Source organism: Zalophus californianus, chromosome 1 (genome assembly GCF_009762305.2).
Source record: "Zalophus californianus isolate mZalCal1 chromosome 1, mZalCal1.pri.v2, whole genome shotgun sequence".
NCBI classification, from domain to species: domain Eukaryota; kingdom Metazoa; phylum Chordata; class Mammalia; order Carnivora; family Otariidae; genus Zalophus; species Zalophus californianus.
The window spans coordinates 21,180,632-21,202,776 of record NC_045595.1 but is presented as its reverse complement, the minus strand read 5'-3'; the positions used below and the strand labels follow the sequence as shown (position 1 = coordinate 21,202,776).

The following is a 22,145-nucleotide window of genomic DNA, read 5'->3' as shown; positions in this document are numbered from 1 at the left end:
CAGGCTTTTCTCGGCGAGGACCCCAGCGGCGGGGCTGCCCGGCGGCGCCTGTTCGGCGCCACGCTCCCGCAGTCCGAGCGGTGGGCAGACTTCGGGTTGCCGGAGTGTGCGACGACCGCGGAGCTAGCGGGCGGGTGGGCTCGGTCCCGAGTGCAGGGGAGGCGGACGGCCCGGCGGCGACCTGGGCCCCCGGGCCTGCGGCGCGGACGCTGAGCTGGCGGGGCGGGCCGGGGCTCGGGCCGTGGCTCCGCCTCCTCCGGCTGCAGGTAAGGGCTGCCGCGGGGAGCGTCCTAGGGGAACGGCTTGGCTGGACCCTAACGAAGGGCGGGTGGGGGTTGTCTCTGGGCCTTGGGGGAGGTTCCGGAGCGTCCCACCGACCCCCGTCGCCCCTAAGCGTAAGGGGGCCCTATTGTCTCCTAGAATTTAGAGGGGACTACTCCAGGCCACATCCTCGAGAGAAAGGGCATCCCCTCGAAAAGGGGACCCGCCCTCGGTCCCCCTGCACCGGTATGGAGAGATACCCCCAGCCGGAGAATCTCCAAGTTGGCCGTGCGGCATGCTCGCCGGCTGCACCGGGCCCTCCCAATAGAGACCCATCAAGGGTTCGCTCTGCCTCTCTCTCAAGGGTGTGTCTACCTCAAAAACTTAGGCCCTCCCTTGTTACTCTGAGCGAGGTGCGGTGCCCATGTGTCGGAGAGAAACCGTCCTGGGGAACCCAGACCTCTAGCCTCTATGCTGTGTTTCGTGTCGGGGTCACAGACGGTGGGATTCTCAGCACTCCTGGGACAGGCGGCCGCCCTCATTCATATATTCACGGTACCTTTTCTATGCCATGCAGTGGGCCTAGGATACTGCTGTGACCAACACCAGGCTCTTTCCTTCCTAGAGCCCAGAGCGTGTCAAGGGAGACAATGGCATAACCCCAGAAATAAATGACAGCCAAATTTATTCTGGGATAGGGAGGCCTGAGAGATGTGGGAGCTAAGGGCAGGTGCAGCTGAATATGGGGTTTGGGAGAGTCTCCCATGAGTCCTGAAAGCCAAGTAGCTAGCCAGATGAAGAGGTAGGAGAAAGTGGATGTATATCCTTAGTACCTTTCCACCTTTCAGCCTGGCAGAGACCTAATAGTCTTTCTGTTGTATATAGAAATAGACCTGTCCCTCTTTGTTACTGCCCCCCCACCCCCGCGCCGCCTTTTTAAGTTTTATTTATTTAAACAATGTCTACACCCAACATGGGCCTTGAACTCACAACCACGAGATCAAGAATCGCTAGCTTCTGAGACTGAGCCAGCCAGGCACCCCTGTGTTATCCCTTTTTAAATGCACTTCATTGTGTGGCAGTTGCTGTAGAGGCTTTATGGTATCTGAGCTATAAGATATGAGAAAAGGAAATTGCCTGTCTGGTTCCATTTGAGAGAGATCTTTGTTGGAATCCGTGTCGGCCCTTATGTTGAAATGTATTTCATTATAAATGGTGTTCCCTTTCTGAGCTGAGAACACCCTTGCTCCTGTTTACAAGACCATTCAACAAATAACACATGCCTAATATCAGTCGTGGTTTTTAGATGGTGAGGATGCATCAGTAAACACTTTCAATGGGGTCTCTGTTCTCAGAGAGCTTACATTCTAGTCTGGGAAGACAGAAAACAAATGAGAGAATTTCATAATTAAGGAGGGGGTATGGTGAACTTTCCTGATGGCCTCTAAGGGGAATGGATAAGGGGACAGAAAGATGACCTTGGTCTTTGGTGACCTCAAGAAGATCAGTTTGAATGGAACAGTAGGGACGGAAGTCTGGTTGGAGAGGAGGAGAGGGAGTGGAGCTAGAGATGCAATTTTTTCAAGCTTTTAGAATGAGGGGAGCAGAGAAATGGGTCTGTGGATCAACTTGCGTGTGGGTAATGGTGTCTCTCTCTCTCTCTTTTTTTTAATTAACTGGAAGATAGAAGAGCATGATAATATGCTGATGGGTGTGATCCAGCAGAGAGGGAAAGTGTTTGCTGAAGCTGCACCAAGGAAACAATTAGAGGTTAGGTTACAGAGTGTCAGTGGAATGGCCTTTCATGGGACTACATATTAACAAGAGGGAAGGTGGAAAGGTAGGCACAGCTGCTAAGAATGTGGGGACTAATGCAGGTAGCTAGCAAGTTAAAAAAAGTGATGTTCTTTCTCCCTAAGATTTCTTCACCCATATTTCTGGATATGCCTCCCTTGGTTGTATGCGTGTGTGCATGTTTTGTGAGTGATTTGGGAATGTGAAGGTTTTATTTATAATTTCTAAACAAAAAATGAATTTCCATAGTGAAAAACAGTATGGCTGATCACATTGTTCACAGCTGTGTACTCTTAGAAAAATACAGCCACTATTACACATCCCAGGGTCTATGTAAAGTTTTGAGAAATCTTTCTAACCACATCAGTGAATTTCACTACAAGGAATAGCACCAGGAAAGAAAATGCGGAGCAGACCTATTCATAATAATTGGCATTTTGCATATACGTGTAACTGTGGAAGAATTTTAGAGGCAAGTGGTTTCTGCCCTGCTGAAACATCAAGTACCTGCTAGGATTGTGGTTTTTTGTGTCTAGGTAACTGGAATAGCACAAATACATACACCTCTCAACCCACTATCTGTAAGTAACTGTTAGTGGACATTGTCTCTTGTACCATTAAGTAAATGAGATTTATTCGAGGGTGATCGTTCTTTCCAGTCTTGTTAGAAATTGGCTCTAAGCAGCAAATGCTATGGTTTTGTCTAGCAGCTCCTGGTTAGCCGGTTTCTGTAGGTAAGGCTCAGCTCACCATGTGATAGAGGCACACTGCTGAGGCATACTGATGTGTGTTCTTTAGAGAAGTAGCTCACTGGTATGATGTACTTTATATGTACTGCTGTAGAAAGAAATGAGAGGGGGAAACTGTATTTTAGATTATTCTTTAGGAGTCTTAAATTATTTTCTCCCAAATTTGTAGTGTGACTGATAATCCCCCGTTTTTAAAACAATCCTTCAATATCTTTCTCTCTTTTTCAAACATCTTAAGAAATCAGGTGTCTGATAGGGACACACTTCTACGATTAAATTAATTCAGACTTTGATTTTAGAAATATGCTATAATTCAAAGTGCTTTGTGAAGTTAATGGCCTTGTGTAAATGTTAGGTACTCCTATGGGGGAGGATGAAGTAGAAAAGGTAAAGGTCTCAGAGGTAAGATCATAATATCCTGGATGCATAAAATCTTTTAAGGAAACATTATCCAGACATGTTATAGAAATCTGATCGTTTAATTTAGTTACACACACATTCTCATTTGATTGTGATTATTTTAGATTTTTATTTTTTATTTTTTAAGTAATCTCTATACCCACTGTGGGGCTCAAACTCACAACCCCTAGATCAAGAGTTACATGCTCTACTGACTGAGACAGCCAGGTGCCATTATTATTATTATTATCTTAAGATTTTATTTATTTATTTGACAGAGCATAAGCAGGGGGAGCAGCAGAGGGAGAGGGAGAAGCAGGCTCTCTGCCAAGCAGGGAGCCCGATGCAGGACTCCATCCCAGGACCCTGGGATCATGACCTGAGCCAAAGGCAGATGCTTAACTGACTGAGCCACCCAGGCACCCCTCTCTGCTATAGTTTTGAATGAATTTGATAAATGTTTTTCTCTTTAATTCCAATTAAAGCCGAATGGGATAAAACTCAGAACAGGGATGTTTTGTACCAATGAGGCCGACCTCAGGTTATCTGATCATAGATAACTGAGTCCATGTCTAATTTAACTAGGAATTTTGAGTAGAAATTCATTCAGAATTTTGAGTAGAAATTCATTCAGAAATTCATCCACTATGGAAAATACATTTCCATAGTGGAAATGTATTCTACCAAGTATTCCTCTTGGTAGAATTTATTTTGCTTTTCATCTGGTGACATTTAATGTACAAAGCTATCTATTTCTCCCACATTATTTGCAAGTATTTTATTATCATGACTACTATATAAAATTCAGATCTCAATTTGGGTTCTTGGAAACTATTAATTCAAAATGAGTTTCTGGCAGAAAATACTGTTATGTTTCTACCTGAATAAAAGTGTTGAGGCATTTTGATGGTAATTCTCATGTACCTGCTGACTTTGGGGGCTTGTTTTTGTCTTGTAGGGTTAAAAACTAGTATTTATATAAGACAGAAGAGAAAGATGTCATTCCGTAAAGGTATGCTCTTTCTACAAATTACATTGTTTTTATAGCTGCTCAGAAGGTAAAGAGATGTAATGCAGGCTTTTCCTGTGTTTCAGTAAACATCATCGTCCTGGTCCTGGCTGTTGTTCTCTTCTTACTGGTTTTGCACCATAACTTCCTCGGCCTGAGCAGTTTGCTAAGGAATGAGGTTTCAGGTATGGGAGCCCTTACTAATGGCTTGGCACCTGTTGAGGACCCGGAGTTCCCTGTACCCCAACATTCTAAGTTACATTACTAGGCTAAAGGAAAAGGAAGTTTTCTTCTTGTCCTTACAAAAGCTGTTAGACTCTGGGAAAGGGAGTGGTGGTACTCAGGCTCTTGCAGCCCCACCCCCCACCCCTTCTCCTGTTATGTGGAGATTTGTTAAGGGTTTGATCTGACAGCAGATCCCTTTTCACCCCATCAGAGGCCTTAGGGGAGCCTCTGTGGGCTGCTGTCTGCTCACACTGCAGCAGAGCAGGGCTTCAGAAGGTGGGGACAGATGAGTGACGCTTCTCTTTGATGCCTGCCCTATTTACTAGTGTCAGTGTGGTTACTTTCCTTTAACCTGTGGAAGAGTATCACTAGGACTCTAGTAGAAACACAAAACCATCAAGCCTAGCAACTGATTAAAAAAATCACTTTACTGTATAATTCCATTGTCAGTTCTTTTAAATTAGTTGTTCATATTGCTCCTGCTTTGGTATTGAGGGATGTTTGAGGCCTTACGATGTTTGTCAAAAATCATTTTGGGTTTGCCACCTACCATAGTTGACCACAGCAAGAAAAGACTAATAGCCTTCCCCTGACCTTTACTGAGTGCTCTGATAGCACATTTTACAAGTGTGTATTTACATATATACATATTCTATGTACATAAAGGAATGTATGTTCTAGTGGGAACATTTATAAAAATGAAAAGAGCATTTAGGCTCCATGAGAGTAATTTGTTCACTCCTTTATCTCCCATGCATATAAATGATGGCCAGTACACAGGAGGTGCTCAATAAATTTTCATTGAATACATGATTTCATTACTTAGAGATAACTATCATTAAAATTCTGGCATAGTACCTTCCTGGGTTTCTCTTCCTGTGTATAGTTTTTCTATTATGAGATTATGCACTTTATAAACTGCACATGACAGGTTTTCCATGTGATTGTATCTGAAGCAAGTCACCATGATGGTACTCCTCATACATAATTTTAATGCCCCATAGCTTGTTTCCACAGGAAATAGTCTTGGTACAATGACTCAAGACTTTTTTTTTGATGAAGAAACATGTTAGATATAGCACACAAGTATACATGTGTACTTGCTTATTGTCTGTCCTTCATGATGGCAGAGATTTTCTCCGTTTTATTTATGGCTACAACCCCAGTGCCTAGATACTGCCTTCCACATATTAGGTGCTCAGTGTTCAATGAATGTAAATGAATGAATATATATTTTAAAAGGCAGAAAAGAACCCTTATGAAACAGTACTTAGAGTTGCTGTGTGTGATGCAGTCTGATACTTTTCTAATTCTATTCCAATTCAGGAACCATTTTCCTACTCAAATTCTGATTGTGACCCACTGAATTGATTTCATGCCTATTATGGGACATAATTCATAGAGTGAAAAACAACTGTTTAGTCTCTTTCTAGGTTTTCACAATTATAAACAAACTTGTGACTTCTGATTTTCTCAAATCTGTCCTTAAGAGAGGACAAGGGTAACTTCTCAGATTTGTCCTTAAGAGAGGACAAGGGGAATTACTGGCTCAGAGGCCGATATACCTGTTTAAGGTTCATTTATTTAAGTAATCTCAACCCCTGATGTGGAGCTTGAACTCACAATCCTGAGATCAAGAGTCGCAGTTCCCCTGACTGAGCCAGCCATGTACCCCGCATTTAAGGCTCTTGACACAAATTGCTAAAATACATTCTTGAGAGATTGTTGTATTCCCACCAGTAGTGTATCAGAATTCACTCCACCATTTTTTTTTTTTTAATGCTTCTGCTTTTCCAAAAGCCTTGTTAAATATAGGAGAAGAGTTTCTGAGCTATATGCCTCACATTATAATGAGGGGAGAATGAGGTAAGTATAATCCCCACCTTACCTCTTTTCATGTCTTGGGCTCTCTGTCAAAAGCTCATGAGATTGTATCACAATGCCTTTCTTGTGTGTTCTTTGCAGATTCAGGAATTGTGGGGTTTCAGCCCATAGACTTTGTCCCAAATGTTCCCCAGCAAGCTGTAGACGGGAGACAAGAGGAGATTCCTGTGGTCATTGCTGCATCTGAAGACAGGCTCGGGGGGGCCATTGCAGCTATAAACAGCATTCAGCACAACACTCGCTCCAATGTGGTGTTCTACATTGTTACACTCAATGGTACAGCAGACCATCTCCGGTGAGCTCTGCTTGCCTGATGATTCTGCTTCTGGAGGATGCTCTAGAACAGGCCAGCTGCCAATCCAGGAAATGTTTTTTTCTATATGTCTATATGTCTATACTTTTTCTATACAGTTGGAATTATACCACATAAAAACTGCACATTTGACATATTTTTCCATGTGATTGTATCATAAACATGTCCCTATTGTAGAAGAAACAATACAAGGAATTTGTGCCAAGATGTAAATCACTGTGCCATATACACATTGTTAACTCAAGCGGATACTGTTTTGGTAATGAGCTTCTCAGTGAAAGCAGCAGTATGTTGATTTATATCCTGTTACAAGTTCCTTATCTCATGGACATACCCTGATTAGGTCCAGAGTGGGATGGGATGGGGAAGCAATGGCAAGGTGGTGTGGCGAAGTGAGCAGACACTGAATCCAGATCCTGGCCCAGAGTGACTGGGTAACATTACTTAACCCCTTGGAGCCCATTTCCAGATCTCTAAGTATGGGGTGAAAATATCCAACTTAGAGGATTATTGTGTTGCAAATGAGAAAATATATAAAAAACACTAAGAACATAATCATTGAGTAAATGTTCCTTACTACAATTGTTGTAACTAATAATAGAATCCTAAGCTGATGAACAAGAGTTCACCCAGGTCTTAAAAATGCTCTGAATTCAGATTTATGAAATTTAGTCAAACGTCTTGTCTAACAGGTTGACAGTTGTCAAAGTTCTAAAACATTTGTCCTTGTGCCTTTCTACATGGTTCATGTTTAGTTTGTGAAAATTGTGACTTATTTTTCCCATTTTATCCAAAACCATCTAAAATAATGTAAAAACAAATACTGCATTAGAATAGCTACAGAAAAAATGTGCAATACTTTAGAGAACATGGAATTTTTCTTAGAATACCTTAGACTCGGGTGGAAGAATTAGTCATTACAGTGAATTAATGAGTCTGTAATAGCGTGATTACCACTTTGTCGATAATTAGCTTTCACTACAATCGAAGTCTGACTTCTTTACCATGTATTTGGGACAAGAGTTGGACCACATGTGGTGATGGAATGTTCTCAACTCCAGAGTTTTTCCACAGCAGTGATCCCAAGTGTGAGCCTGGTGGGAGCACTATCCATCACCACAGAATTGTGGTTCAGGCAGGGACTTGGATGGGCACACCCTCACTGCAGATGAGGAATCCAGGATTTGCAGAGGGGAAGGGGTGAACGGGCTTTAAGACACCTATCTGGTCGCCAGGGTTTCTCTTACATTATGCCCTTGGAAGGCACAAAGAGAAGGCTGCAGTCTTGGGGACATGGTTATATAAAACTGAAACTTGGTATATTTTCATCAGGTCCTGGCTCAGCGGCAGTACCTTGAAAACCATCAGGTACAAAATTGTGAATTTTGACACTAAACTTTTGGAAGGGAAAGTAAAGGAGGATCCTGACCAGGGGGAATCCATAAAACCAGTGAGTTCTGTGCATCCTTGTTTGTACTTGGGAATATAGTTGACTCTAGAACAACACAGTTTCTAATGAAGGCTTAGCCACTGACGAATCCTATGCCAATGCCTCTTTCCTTTTCCTTTCCCAGTTAACCTTTGCACGGTTCTACTTGCCAATTCTGGTTCCCAGTGCAAAGAAGGCCATATATATGGATGATGATGTAATTGTGCAAGGTACCAAAGACTGTTATTACCATTGGTGCTGTTCTCTGTCCAGAGTTTGGGAGGTTGTGGTTGTTTTATTTATGGTATCCTATAAAAGGTCATCCTAATTGGGAGGAATGGGCATCTTGAGGCAACTCAAAGTATAAATCTTTTGTAAATCTTATACTTTGTCTATTTCAGGGGATATTCTTGCCCTTTATAATACACCATTGAAGCCAGGACATGCAGCTGCATTTTCAGAAGATTGTGACTCAGCCTCTACCAAAGTTGTCATCCGTGGAGCAGGGAACCAAGTGAGTTATTTATTCGTTACCTTGTACAGACACTCCACGCTCTGTAATGCAGGGTAATGGAGGGAAGGCAACAAAATCAGGGAGCTCTTTCTTTTTTGCTGCGTTTTACATTCCTCACTTCATCCCAGAACTCAAAGTTGCTTTCCTATGGATTGGTCGGTGAACTTGACAACCTAATTCTCCTTGAACATCTAGCTTAGTGTGTTTATTCTAGGTTTCTACTCTTAACTTCGAATCCGAGATTTCACTTACGTGGAACCCTCTGCTGATAATCCAAGTAGTTTAATAAGCAGGTTTTTTCTTTATTATATTCTTTATTAGTTACAGATCTATTCTGTTTGAGGCAGTGAACATCTCTATTTCCCCTTTGTGTTTTAGTACAATTACATCGGCTATCTTGACTATAAAAAGGAAAGAATTCGCAAACTTTCCATGAAAGCCAGCACCTGCTCATTTAATCCTGGAGTTTTTGTTGCAAACTTGACAGAATGGAAAAAACAAAATATAACTAACCAGCTGGAAAAATGGATGAAACTCAATGTAGAGTAAGTATATAGCTGACCACACTGTGAAGACCCTAATTTCAACCCTGGGGGTCTTATCTTAAGACTAATTTGTCAGGATTTTCCACTAATACCTTACATTTGTCATCTCTCCCAAGAGAGGGGCTGTATAGCAGAACACTGGCTGGCAGCACCACCACACCTCCTCTGCTGATTGTATTTTATCAACAGCACTCTACAATCGACCCCATGTGGAATGTCCGCCACCTTGGTAAGTCAAAAAAATTCACCAAAATGCCTAAGCTAATAAGGAATTAGTTGAAGGACTATCCTCAGGGACGGGCTGTATCTAGTTTCCTTTAAGTTTTCTACAGTTTGATGTAGCATTATTTCTGACTAGTAACTAGTACAATCATTTGGCTCTTTTTCTCTCAATGTAAGGTTCCAGTGCTGGAAAACGATATTCACCCCAGTTTGTAAAGGCTGCCAAGTTACTCCATTGGAATGGTCACTTTAAGCCATGGGGAAGAACTGCTTCCTATTCTGATGTCTGGGAAAAATGGTATATTCCAGACCCAACAGGCAAATTCAGCCTGATCCGAAGACATATGGAGATTTCAATATAAAACAAAACGTAATTTATACTAGAAGCATTTCTCAGGAAATCCTGGAAGACAGTATGTGTGGGAAGTAACAGTTGCAAGGCTTCAAAGCCTATCTGCGGCAGCCCACGGAAAAAGGGACATTTCAGCTGGGTCAGGAGGACAAACTGCCCCAGCTAGCAGTCAGCTAGCTCCCCAGAGAGACTATACGTGTTCCCATCTGCCTTACCAAGTGTTTGCTTACTACCGTGCTGAATGACCGGAGGTAAAAGGACTGACAGGGGTGGTACAGCTAGTTCAACACTGCTGCTTGGTTTTAATTTTGTGACCTTAACCTGTGGTCTGATCTGTTAATAAAGTGAAACCTACATTTTTCAATAGGTATGATTTTTTGCTTCCAGATAATTAACTATACTTCCATTCACTCATTGTGTTGAGAGAGGAGTTGTCTTCTTATAGAACTTAGACACTTTCTACACTGCCTTATTTTTTAAAACGAATGTATGATAGTTACAAAATTTACAGTTTACATCATACTGTAACAAACTGGTACAGCACACACAACAGCTTAGCAGTCTGTTCAAAATGTTAAGAAGCCACCTTACAAAAGGACAAGGTTCTGTTATACATAGTCTGTGCTGAAGTCATAAGCATCATCTTCCTCTTCAGTCATTTTATCTGAGATGTAAGAATGTGCGAACTCATCTATATTGGAGGAAAAAAAAAAGAGGTTTCAAAAAAAAGGGCAATTCCATACCATGCTGCTTTGTTAGTAAATCCCTCCACCCAAGTTGCCCCACCTGCTTGAGACTCCTCAGGCAGTGCCTCCCAGGCCTCTTCTGCCCCAGACATGTCTAAGCTCTTTTCCTGTGGGACGAAGAGAAATAGTACAAGATTAGTAGCCCTTGTCTGTTCATTAATCCAAGGAATTGCATATCTGGAAAAAGACTCTGAAGTTACATATAAATGGACACACAAAATTAAGACTAATGATTACAACCCTTAAATATTTAAATTTTAAGGGAGTTTTTTTTTTTGTAATCTGTCATGAACTGTTTAATTTTTCCCTTTAGCCCCTTCCCATTTGTTAGACATTATAATGCTAGAAAACTTACTTCAGCTTAAGCAACTCGTGCAACATACTTACACCAGCTGCTTCTTCAACACTTTCCTGGTCACTGTCAAGGTCACTGTAGTTCTCCCCCTCCTCCTGCTGCTTCTCCTTCTGTTTTGGCAGTTCTTCAGGTACGTCCTTTTCCTCAATTATTCCATTTGTCAGACCCGAAGACTGGAAAAGGATGCTGCTGGCTAAACGAGGGCCCCTGATAGCTAGGGAAGGAACACAGCGCTCATGTAAACAGAGGAGACCTTTTATTTGCCTGTCAGCTAATGAAGACCGCAAACACAAGACTTGCTTACTACGTATGCTGTGTGCATTGTTCTTTTCCAGTTCGTCCAGATTAAGGTCCTGTTTCACGTTTGTCAAAATGCCCTCATTAAAATGTGGAGAAGGAGTCCAGGATGTAGGGGGATGGCAATAGTAACCTAAGGAAGCACTGGTATTAAAAACAAGATTTGTCAAAAATCAGTTCCTTCATTCCATGTGATCCTCAAAATACCAACAGAAAGGGTCTTACCCTGTCCACTCCGACCACATCAGTTTGGCAGCACCTTCTAAATTTGGACTTCCACCTTTTCGGTGCAGTCCTCTTCTCTGAGCAAGCGATGTAAAAAACTCCACAGGATTCTTAAAGTCTGGAACAGTAAATTTCAGTACTACCTTAAAAAAAAGAAAAACCGAAAAGGTCATTCATCTGATCAGTGTAAAAAAAACAAAACAAAAAAAACCTTGAAAATCTTCTACTTAAAATGCTTACGATGAAAGAGAAGACAGAACTCAAGGGAAGGGGGTTCTTCTACCTGTCGAGCATCAGCCTGGGCCAAGATGGCACTAGCAGCCTCCACTGGTTTCACCACCTCAATACTTGCTGGACTTCTCAGAGCAAGTGCGCTGGCAGAGTTAAGTGGAGACACAATGAGACTTGGACTGTCTAGGACTGTGATTTGTTTGTCCAGGGGGACAACGTGCATGCACCTGGAACAAGAGGGATGGTAACTGATGGGAGCACTGGTTTACCTGAAGGACGAGAGACAACACGAAGCTCAGGGTTGGATTGAACAAACTCAGCACAGTCTGTCAGATCCAGTTTATCATCATTTGCTTCATGTTCATCTGAAACTCTTAACAGTGTTCCTCCCCTACTAAAGAGAAACACTACATGTTAGAGCTTATCTGTTGACCTAAACACATGCCATTTCCTCTGCCATGAAAATTTCCCCTCCACCTGGCTGACTTTTTTTTTAAGATTTATTTATTTATTTATTTGACAGCAAGACAGGGAACACAAGCTGGGGGAGTGGCAGAGGGAGGGGGAGAAGCAGGCTTCCCACGGAGCAGGGAGCCCGATGCAGGGCTCGATCCCAGGACCCTGGGATCATGACCTGAGCCTAAGGCAGACGCTTAACCATCTGAGCCACCGAGGCGCCCCCACCTGGCTGGCTTCAATTCAGAATTGAGTTCAAGCATCCCTTCTGAGGCAGCTTCCTCTTCTCTCAAATCTATTTGCTTGTCTTTCAAACTAGATGTGAGCTATTCCACTCTAATCAATTCTTCCCTAAGTCTAGCACTGACTTAACCCCGTTCCTTTCACTGACACCTCTAAAATAAAAATAGTAAATGGTCTTCCTTAAGCTATCCAAAACAATTATTCATCTATAATGAAATATCACAATTATGGAAAAACTCACTTTACCTTGTAAGCCCCATGGATATACCAACATTACATATCCGTTCTTGTTTTAAATTATTGATGATGCTGCTTTTCCCCACATTTGGGAAACCTACAAATGGGAAATCCACAGAAAAGGCATTACCTATTGGTAATTACAAAATTTCCACTGCCTTAGGTTTGCCTGATGTTTGCAGCAAGAGTTGGATCTGAGTGTCTTCACTTCAACACTAAGACCAATCTTAGCATCTTCATTTCTTGCACAAGTAATCAAAGAGCAGGAAAGATGATTAATTCAAATAAACCAGGAGCTTTCAGAAGCCAACTTCCTACAGTGCACAGCACTGAAACAGGCAGCAATTAAAATTTTTGTGATGATGAAGTGGGCAAGAAGCTAATGTTCGAACAAGCCCTTTATTGAGTACCAACCCAAGACACAGTTAACATGAATAAAACCCTGGCACTTAAGAGATAAGACATAAATAAAGTGTGTTGAACTGAAACTCACCAATTACTCCAACCTGAATGGCTTTGCCACAAGCCTCCTGAAAACCTCTGAGAAGCTTCCAAAGGCTGTCTTTCCCAACACAGACTTCGCTTTTGAATGGAGCTCTCTTCCTTACCTTCAAATGCTAAAATTCCATATAATTAGTTTAACTACTTCTGATAACCCACCAGATAAAACCCAAGCAATCTGACTCCAGAGCCCAGCTATTAAAATCACCACACTATTATCTTTCAGATTATCTCTGGATGAAATCAGAGTTGGATCTTTTGAGTTCTCATTTTTTAATCAAGATTTTATACACTCATCATATTTCAGCCATCCAAAATCTGAAAGAACCACACTTCCCACCACCGACTGAAAAGAGTACCTTGATTATCTTGCCCTTGTCTTTATTTGTTGAGGCTCTGAACACCACTGTTGGTAATTCCTTCTTCAAATAATTTAGCCAGTTCTCCAAATTCTCCTTTGGTACCAAATCTAATAGGGATTAGGAATAAGACACATGCTACAATTTGGTCACTTTGTTGACATGAATATGCACTATCTGATAAACTGGATTTTACTCTCGTTTGTTTCTTCAGTTTTTTCAAAAGGATTTAAGTGGAAGATGGGAAGAGGGTAAGCTCCCTACCATGCTGCCCTTATCTTAACAGAGTTCAGCATCTACACCTCAGTATTTCTTCAGTCCCCCTCTGCCCGGCTCACCCTTTCAGAATTAAGTCAACCTGTAGATTATGACCCTACTAGCTTAACTCTACAGCTATGTTTCCAGAATCAGCCATGTTACCTGAGAGTTACCAACAGTAACTGAATGCCATTCTTACTTTCTGCTTCACAAGTCTCTCTCTATTCTGGGTTTTCCTGGCCCTGATGTTCAAACCAATGCTTCCTAAGTGCATTTCATATAAATACTGTCATGTATAGACTTTATGCAGATGTGGGGAATATGGCAAACTACCATCACTTCCTATGTGCAATATATTGCACAGTAAGCTGAGTAGAGAAGCTTACACTCTTAAATAAGACAAGATGATAAATACTGAATGGCAAAAGAACAGTAGAAACCTGTTAATCACTTACAGAAAATACCTCCATCCCATTGCCCAGCACTGTCTTTGGCAACAAGACCATATGCACTGGCTTTACTGAGGTCAGAGTTGGATCTTATCAGTCTTCAGTGAAAATCAGACTGCTCACATATTTTCCTCATACCTCACTAGTGCATATGGAACATAAAAGGCATCCCTTTGCTCACCTGATTTATTTAATACAAGTACCAGCTTCTTCTGTCCATCCTGGATAATGGCCTCTTCTACCTGGGGACACCTGCAACCAAGTGGATCTCTGGCATCGAGCACCTCCAGCACAACATCTGAGGCTTCAATCACCTGTCAAGGCAGAAACTATCAGAGGAGCATCCCTTGCTCTGGCAACACCCTCCATACAAGTATACTGACATTTTCCACTTTGCAGCAGGGTGAGCTCAGAGTTGGATCTTACATCTTCACCTGGGCATGAAGAATGTTCACATGTTCATCATTTCTCACAGGAAAGTAAAATATAGGTTTGCTTGGCAGCCTCTAGTCTCCCATCAAAATGGATTTCAAAAGTGGAAATACCTCCACTGTCCGAATCTATAACCCTCCAATGGTGAATTACATAGTGTGACGCCACCCCCCCTCCCCCCGGCCCTGCAAGAGCTGCTAGGCAGCAGTCATGTTCTATTCAGAGGGGAGTGAGCCTGGGAAAATGGATATTGGGGATGGAGTTCTGGGGAGCAACTATGCCAAGACACTCCCTTGACTTCCTTCACTTACGTTTCAACAGAGTATTGTTTCCACACTACTTGCTCTAATGTATTTTCCTCTATTTTAAAAAACCACTATCAACATGTTACTTTAACACAAAGCAACCATTTTTGTAAATGAAGCTTATAGGGAACTGTTCCTGTGCAAAAATTTTAAATCTTAAGAATATTTCAGTTAAATAGAAAAGGCCCTAAGTAGAATAAACCACAATAAATAAATAAATAAAAATAAAAACTAAAAAACGGGGTAAGTCAACTTGCTAAAGGATTCATCTAGCTCAAGTGAACTCCACTTCCACATTTACAGGGCTGGTGTCAGAAAAAGAACTCTAGCCTTTTCAACCTCATTACCATTTTTAGACACTGACCTAGACTAAAATACCTTTTTAAGTTCCTGACAATACAACTTCTTCGGATTCTGTTTGCCTGACTTGGGTTTGTCCTTAGCTCTGCCATGCCCAAATTCCTGCAAGATAAAGATAAGGGGAAAAGGACACAAAATTAGCACTTTAGGTGCAACCTGATTCTCCATTTTCCATGGCTAACTACGGGCACTGCAGGTGATATTTCTGTTAGTAAAAGAGAGTTGGAACTCTCTCTGTCCAAGAGGCACAGCAGCCCCTGCCCCGGGTATGTGTTTTTACGTCTACGTCAGAACCCTCATTCACAAAGATACTTAATCCTACCTCCTTCACAGGTTCCAAGTTAGATGGCTTAACACCAGGGTTAATTTCAAGTTTTCTTTTCTTTTCCTGTTCCTTCTGCCTGTCAAGTTTCTGCTGCTGTTTTAGTTCTTCAAGCTGTGTCCAAGCCGTAAGAGAAATGGGTGAGCCAAAGCAACCTGGTGTTATTTTACTTTGAAAAGCTACACATACCCACACATCACTTGTTCAAAGTTTGAATTAACATATCTTACCCGCTGTTTCCTTAGCTCAGCTTCCCGAAGAAGAGCTTCTTTAAAGGGAGCACTGTTTGGAACTCCTGGGTCTTTTCTAGGCTTTTTGCGACCCCGTTTTTTAGCCTCCTTCCTCAATTTTCGATGGTGCTCTCGAACCTATTATAATAAAAATTCTTGTGAGTACCTGACTAAAGTTGGTTATACCTATAAAATAACCTGGAAAAGTTAACTTATAACCGTATAGAAAACATACATATTTATGTATAAAACAGGAAAAAAATGTTATCAGGAGACTCTTTGCAGACATTAACATGTTAATCAGAGTTTACAGACTTATCACCAAATTACTGCCCTTTCCCAGAGCTACACTCCTGATGTCTAAGAACTTGTGCCCACAGTCTATTTAACCCCAGTTTCATGAGGTGAAATCCTATTAATCCAAACCTCCCGGTGGAGGAGAGGTGGGGCAGAAATCAGTTTTGCATTATTTTAATATAGCTCTTCAAACACAGCACTTACCTTTTTTTGGATTTTATAACGCTTATGGCAGGTCATGCGTTTACTTGCTTTCTTTAACTCTACAAAAAAAACCCATCGCAAAACAATTAGACACAAGAGATCCATTTGTTTAGTTTTTAGTGACTGCTCGGGGGTTACGTCCCTTTTCCCATTTAGCAATTAGCTCTCAAACCTAATTTAAGAATCATATATGGTGGATAATAAACTTAGGCCATTCTAAAATCTCCGGACAATTTGACACAGTATATCCGGAGCAGAGCCCAGCTTCCTTACGCCCCCTCTTCCCATAGTAGACTGAAATCGCACACAGGAGCATGAGACCCAAAACGGCAGGCACTTCTTGTCACACACGGTGAATCACAAGTTAGGACCTAACAGTGGATTTCGGAGGTGGCACTCAGACCTCTCTAGGGCCAGACTGAACGTGGGCCAAGGGAGGAAAATGCTGGGCCTGCAACCTGGCTCAGACACTGTTTACGCAAGAGGCCCAGGCTTCATCTTCCCTTTTTTTTTTTCTTTGAAGATTTTATTTATGTAGGCGCCTGGGTGGCTCAGTTGGTTAAGCGTCTGCCTTTGGCTCAGGTCATGATCCCAGGGTGCTGGGATCGAGTCCCGCATGGGGCTCCTTGCTCAGCGGGAAACCTGCTTCTCCCTCTCCCTGCTTGTACTCTGTCTCTGTCAAAGACTCCCTCCGTCTCTCTCTCTTTTTTTTTTTTTAAGATTTTGACACAGAACAAGAGCAAGGAGAAGGGCAGAGGGAGAAGCAGACTCCCCGCTGAGCAAGGAGTCCACGCAGGGCTAAATACCAGGACCCCGGGATCATGACCTGAGCCGAAGGCCGCCGCTTTACCGACTGAACCACCCAAGTGCTCCGGTGAAATTCACTTTTGTCTTCCTTTCGTAAAACAAACCGGCGGTCAGCGTGGGGCCTTCCAACCCTCGCTTCTACTGGGGACCAGCGCGACGGCCTACCCGCAGGCTCCTCCATTCCCACATAAGAGCGCCCCGGTGTTTCGTCAACCATTGGAGAAAGGCCCCTCCACACCCGCTCCCTGACCCCACTCACTCGGTCGCTTCATACTGGTAGTGGCTAGCGCAGTGCCGACAGCGACTGTAGCGGCAGCAACAACCACGCGCCTCCAACACAGCCACGTGTAAATTGCGGCCAAGCTCGAGCGTCACGCACTGACGCTACCGCCGTAAAGAGCGCCGCTGCCCGCTCGCGTGCGCGCGCACGCAGTGTCGTGCGGGGCCGGGTTCGCTTGGCGGCCGCGGGACTGGTTTTGCGGCGGCACCGGGAGGGGTGAGGGCGGTGAGGGCGGCGGGTGCTGGAGAGACGGCAGCGGCCGCAGCCGGAGGAGCAATAGCAGCAGCCGTGGCGGCCACGGGGCGGGGCGCGGCGGTCGGCGACCGCGGCCGGGGCTGCAGGCGGCGGAGCGGCTGGGTAAGGCCGGGCTCGGGGCGGGCGGGGCCGCTCCTTCTCGGCCGGCTGCCGGGCCTTTGTGTGGGCCCGGGCGGGCGGGAGCAGCGGCGGAGGCCCCGCCCCGGCCGTGGGGACGCGCCGGTCGGGCCGGGCGCGCGGGGCGGGGCACGGCGGCGGGCGTCGGGACGGCCAGGGAGCCTTGCCGCACCTGCCGGCCGGGACAAAGGCGCGCCACGGCCCGGAAACTCCTCGCTCCCTCTTTCCCGCCCCTGCTGCTGGCCGAGCACTCGTCGCGGGCAGCTTCAAAGCTGTCAACGTTTCACTTAGTCCCCGTACGAGTGACAGGTCCGGAAAGTCTTTCATTTCTTCCGCAGGTCAGGGCCTCCTTTTTTTGTTGTTTCTTGACGGTTCGGACGCAAACTCAACTAGTGAAAAAAATTTTTTTAATTTTTTTTTTTTTACATTCTCTAGATGACTGTGTTCAGACCGAATGTTTTTATCAATGGGACTTGTATTTATAGTAAAGGCTAGATTTTTAAGTATCTCATGTTCCTGCAGCACCACGAAAAAAAAATCGAGGTTTTAAAACTCTACGTTTCCTGGTTTTTAATAATTTTCCACCTCTTAAGATTTTTTACTGAAAGAAATGTAGTTTTGTTGTGATAGAGCAGATATTGGTGATTTAAATAAGATTGGCAAAATGTAGAAGAAATACTGAAAACCAAATGGCAAATACACAGTATAGCAGATATAGAAATTATTACTGTGGTTATAGAACATATGTTGGAATAAAACATTCTTATTAACTTATATTCCAAAAAACTAGGGCTCCTCAAAAGTGGTTTTGAAGTGATGTTTCTCCATTAAGAGTAGTATGATTTTGCTTTAATATTTGTTAACAGATGTCGGTATTTTAAGATTCAAAGGAAGTTAGGAAAGTATCTTTTGAAGAACTATTTCCAACTTAAAACAGTAACAAATGTGTGGATAAATTGAAGGGCCTTGATCGCTTTCTTTGGCTTTGGGTGTACCTCAAATATTAATATTCTATCCAAAACCCCAAGATTAGTAAATTGTGGTATATATATATATATATGATAGGCTATTATCAAGCCATCAAACATCATGTGGAAGAATGTTGACTTGGAATAATCCTGAGTTAAAATACAAGGTGCAAAATAATACATGTTTTAACACTTTTGTTTAAAAAAATAGGCAACTAAGGCATAGAATAAATACAAAAAGCTGTGAATGCCAATGTTAAGGGTGTTTTTTTCCCTAGGAAGAAAGATTATGGTTTTTTTCTCCTTCAAATCCTGTTTTCCAAGATTCTTGTTCTAACCATGTATTATACAGTATTGAGTATCATGAGAAATAGAGTACGAAAAGTTTATAAACTGTCAACATATACCATGTGGGTATAATGAGTCAGTATTTTCCCAGTTGCACATTTTAAAAGTTATTCGTTAGTGTCCACTGTAATTTATTGGTTATCAGACTTTTGGACATGTGACTGTAATCAGTGCCATTTTAAAAACCTGTATTTTATTAGCTCCAGAATCGATTTTCTCTTCATGGCAAAAGAATTGCTAAAGGGATGCTCACAGTCCTTTTAAACCACGCAGACTTTTTTTAACGTCCCACTTATGTGTACTTTTAATGTGTTTATTAAAAAGTTGAACACTCATACTATACCAGAACTATTCTATAAGCTAGAGCTACAAAAATGAATAAAGTGCTATTCCTGTTCCCAGGGAGCATTTAATCCTAGAGTCGAAACTTCCTTGTCCTGTTTTGAAGGTTCAAAGTGATTTCATGAACATTTCACAGTCCCAATAATCTAAGGCAGATATACACACCTGACTGTTCTCATTTTAGAAGTGAAGAAACAGCTCTGAGAGGTTGTGACTCAAGCAACATCAAACATAATTCAAAGTGGAAGACTTGGGACTCACATTCTGGTCGTCTGAGCTCAAGCCCTGTTGCTTTTCCCACCTGTCTGGCCACATTGCCTTTATTGCCAAACTTCCAAAAGACATTTAAAAACGTGTCCTTTGGATAAGAAAATAATTGAAAATTACCCTTAAGTTACATCTTTTTCTTGTTTTAGCAGAGAAAGTTAATGATTTAAGGAGTTTTGGTTATTGTGTGGTCTAAACTGGTATATACACACCAACGATTTACAGTTTGTCATTTGCTTTTCAGTGGATTATTTCTAAAGGTAATTTTGATCGCCTGCCAAAATGATCGAAGGCTTTGTTTTTAATTTTTTAAAATTTGTGTGTGGTGTCTTTCCAATGCTGATAGGACTTTTGGAAAGAAATGTCTTTCTCTGAATTTTTTTTTGGGGGGGGGAGGAGTTTTCCAGACTCTGTTCACATGAGCCATTCTTGGTTTGTTCCAGCTTGCCAACACTTGGTGTCACATGTGAGCCTTCCACATGTGTTCACTCTCCATTCCAGCTCTGTGATTGAACTCTGCTCTTATTGACTAGGGGGCATTTGGGCAGGCATGCTTCATTCCTGGAATTGACAGTCATTCCATGTGAGTAAAGGGGAATCCCAGTGAGCCATCTTTAAGCATATGAAAAGCATTTGGTTTTAAAATGGAAAGAAATGTCAGGTACTGTTAGTGCCTGAGCCTTTGCAGCAGTTTGGCACAAGAGAACTGATACGGCTATTTTCTCCAGTTCTCTTATCTTTCTTTAGCAGTTCTACTTGAATGTTTTCTATCTATTCGTACTCATTTTTACTTTTTCTGACCTTTCTTTTTTATTTCCCCTTTCTCTGCCTTGTTCTTCTCTTTCAGTTTTGAATATATTAACACTGAATCAGCACTTCTAAAGCCCTGCCTTCTCCCACTGGCTTCACTTGGCCTTCAGACATAATGAGGAGACTGGCTTTTCGAGGCGCTGGTTGTGCTCTGGTAAAGCTGGTAAATTACTGATCATCTACACCTTTTCTCTTTTCTGTCCTTCCTTGCCTCTTCCCTTCCACTTTTTTTTTATTTTGTTAATCCTTCCCATAAAGATTCCCTTGTCATGTTCATCAAATTCACTTGTGTCCTTGTCATAGCTTGTTTACTGAGGTTTGGTCCTTAGTTTCTTCCTCTTAATGAATTGAGTGAGGCCAGTTTATCAGCCTTTCAATGAAACAAAAAAAAAATCAGCAACACTTGGCTGTCCTTGGCCTAAGCCCTTTGAACCTGTTAGCCATTTGTAGCCAATTGCAAACTAATATACTGTATAACAAACCAAAGCCCAGAGGAAGGAATATCATGGTAGGCTGTTTTTAAATACCATGTGGACCATAGTTCAGAGGAAGAGATAGGAGATTCCTTGTTTCTTAGTTGGTTACCAGAATGTTCTGTTTGTTGGTTTGTTTTGCTCCTTTCTGTTCCCTGGAGATCCCCAATTTTTCTCTCTATACCTACTGGCAACCCGTTCTTTCAGCTGCTGGCGTCTTAGTTTACTGACGTTGAATGTTGATGAGTGAAACTGGGATCAGTTTTTTCTTTCAGCTTTGGAGAGAGACCTGTGAAGTCACAGTATACTATTTGATACTGTTGTTAAATTGTAAAAGCATTATAGGACCTTCTCAGGTATATACCCTTTCCCTCTAGCTGTAGCAGATCATTTCAATGGTTGCATTTTTTGTGTTACAGTCAAATGTGTATATTTGTAAATTTGTGTTAATATTAGCTACTAGACAGCCTACCTGACAGCAAATATTTATGTGTTTCTGAAAGGCCAACTAGTATCTGAAGGTTCCCCTTTGAGATACTATTCCAAGTCACCTGCTGAAACTTAAAGCTATGATTTCAAAATTCATGGGGATAGAATACCTCGTATAACTGAAAAGGAGGTCAGTCTGATTGACAGAAAAGTTTCAAAATAGTTTTACTACTTTGACATAGGTATGGTAAGTCACATTAAGTGTTTTCCAGGGATATGTTTTGTGGCCTTCTTTAATGAATGGAGAAAATTCATTTTCAGTGTGTTAATTTTAGAGTTCATCTAAAATGCTAGAAGGTTAATTGTCCTCTGTCCCCTACACTTTGGCACTACTCATTTGCCTCAGGCACTGATTTCTATTTTTTTCCACATCATGGCCCACCTGGAAAATGATCAGAATTGTTAGACATACTGGGGAAAACAGATGAAGCTGCTGATGCCAGAGGTGACTGCCTTGGGGCTTCTGTCCCTGAGGCCTGCCTCGCTGCCTCAGGGGCTGAGGGATCAATACCTCCACAATGGTGTACCCCTACATGTAGGTTTTCAAAGTCCATTAAGGAGTAAATTTGGGACCAGACGTGATTGAGTCATTCAAACTTGGTGACATATAAATGGGTAAATTTTTGTTGAATTTGCCCTATCCGAGTTGAAAGTGTAGCATTCTGGTAAGTGAAGGGGCTGAAGCAACAAGGTCCAGAAGTTCCACTGAAAAAACTGACAGTTAAGTTTCTTTACAATGGTTAAAAGATCCTCCTAAGTGAACCAGAATCTGGGTAGCAAGTGCCT

At 42.4% G+C, this 22,145-nt stretch overlaps 3 protein-coding genes and 3 non-coding genes across 30 annotated transcripts in view; 2 read left to right on the top strand and 4 right to left on the bottom strand.

Annotated features, from left to right (window-relative positions):
* Positions 1–71: 71 nt before the first annotated feature.
* On the top strand, positions 72–10,060 carry GLT8D1 (glycosyltransferase 8 domain containing 1). 4 transcript variants are annotated; one of them, XM_027582417.2, is made up of 11 exons: positions 72–266; positions 1,945–2,031; positions 4,162–4,215; positions 4,299–4,397; positions 6,403–6,616; positions 7,967–8,084; positions 8,209–8,293; positions 8,465–8,577; positions 8,956–9,122; positions 9,239–9,351; positions 9,522–10,060. In XM_027582417.2, exons 3-11 carry the CDS (start codon positions 4,200–4,202, stop codon positions 9,704–9,706), a joined length of 1,110 nt encoding a protein of 369 aa, XP_027438218.1. In that variant the 5' UTR covers positions 72–266; positions 1,945–2,031; positions 4,162–4,199; the 3' UTR covers positions 9,707–10,060. The 4 variants fall into 4 exon arrangements, with proteins under 4 accessions (XP_027438218.1, XP_027438216.1, XP_027438217.1 ...); XM_027582415.2 differs by lacking the exon at positions 1,945–2,031 and having other exon boundaries at positions 74–266; XM_027582416.1 differs by lacking the exon at positions 72–266 and having other exon boundaries at positions 1,970–2,101.
* GNL3 (G protein nucleolar 3) lies at positions 2,630–17,418 on the bottom strand. Of its 4 annotated transcripts, XR_004819905.1 has the most exons (17): positions 17,270–17,418; positions 16,204–16,262; positions 15,703–15,840; positions 15,473–15,586; positions 15,169–15,252; positions 14,235–14,367; positions 13,347–13,456; positions 12,980–13,103; positions 12,496–12,583; positions 11,560–11,777; positions 11,320–11,458; positions 11,102–11,238; positions 10,830–11,011; positions 10,483–10,549; positions 10,288–10,387; positions 6,326–6,459; positions 2,630–2,892 (listed from the first exon to the last, which is right to left on the bottom strand). XR_004819905.1 is itself a non-coding variant. In XM_027582412.1 (16 exons), the coding sequence occupies exons 1-15, from the start codon at positions 17,280–17,282 to the stop codon at positions 10,305–10,307; spliced, it is 1,689 nt and encodes a 562-aa protein (XP_027438213.1). In that variant the 5' UTR covers positions 17,283–17,418; the 3' UTR covers positions 4,404–6,459; positions 10,288–10,304. The 4 variants fall into 4 exon arrangements, 3 of the variants coding, with proteins under 3 accessions (XP_027438213.1, XP_035581909.1, XP_027438214.1); XM_027582412.1 differs by lacking the exon at positions 2,630–2,892 and having other exon boundaries at positions 4,404–6,459; XM_035726016.1 differs by lacking the exons at positions 2,630–2,892; positions 6,326–6,459 and having other exon boundaries at positions 10,209–10,387.
* LOC113919117 lies at positions 11,836–11,912 on the bottom strand. The gene has a single exon (XR_003518845.1). It is a non-coding gene; the product is annotated as a small nucleolar RNA SNORD69 (small nucleolar RNA).
* Positions 13,219–13,300, bottom strand: LOC113919121. The gene has a single exon (XR_003518849.1). It is a non-coding gene; the product is annotated as a small nucleolar RNA SNORD19B (small nucleolar RNA).
* LOC113919113 lies at positions 14,118–14,194 on the bottom strand. The gene has a single exon (XR_003518841.1). It is a non-coding gene; the product is annotated as a small nucleolar RNA SNORD19 (small nucleolar RNA).
* A 69-nt stretch (positions 17,419–17,487) lies between the features above and the next one.
* The window catches only part of PBRM1 (polybromo 1), a 115,948-nt gene continuing 111,290 nt past the window's right edge, over positions 17,488–22,145 (top strand). For 9 of the 19 annotated variants that reach the window (XM_027582392.2, XM_027582382.2, XM_027582399.2 and 6 more), the window contains exon 1: positions 20,513–20,560. In XM_027582392.2, the coding sequence (XP_027438193.1) occupies positions 20,513–20,560 (48 nt within the window). Of the gene's footprint in view, positions 17,648–17,833; positions 18,001–20,434; positions 20,561–22,145 lie in introns of those variants that run through there. The other 10 variants (XM_027582401.2, XM_027582400.2, XM_027582398.2 and 7 more) reach the window with 5 other exon arrangements.

What these genes read in the sequence shown, in the direction of transcription:
- GLT8D1 (XM_027582414.2), top strand. Translation starts at nt 4,110, where the DNA reads ATGGTAATTCTCATGTACCTGCTGACTTTGGGGGCTTGTTTTTGTCTT. An exon ending in GCTAAGGAATGAGGTTTCAG is followed by an intron (nt 4,398 to 6,402) that starts GTATGGGAGCCC and finishes TGTTCTTTGCAG; the next exon opens with ATTCAGGAATTGTGGGGTTT. An exon ending in GTGGAATGTCCGCCACCTTG is followed by an intron (nt 9,352 to 9,521) that starts GTAAGTCAAAAA and finishes TCTCAATGTAAG; the next exon opens with GTTCCAGTGCTGGAAAACGA.
- GNL3 (XM_027582412.1), bottom strand. An exon ending in CTGAGCTAAGGAAACAGCGG is followed by an intron (nt 15,587 to 15,702) that starts GTAAGATATGTT and finishes GCTTGGACACAG; the next exon opens with CTTGAAGAACTAAAACAGCA. An exon ending in ACTTGTATTAAATAAATCAG is followed by an intron (nt 13,457 to 14,234) that starts GTGAGCAAAGGG and finishes AATCCCTATTAG; the next exon opens with ATTTGGTACCAAAGGAGAAT.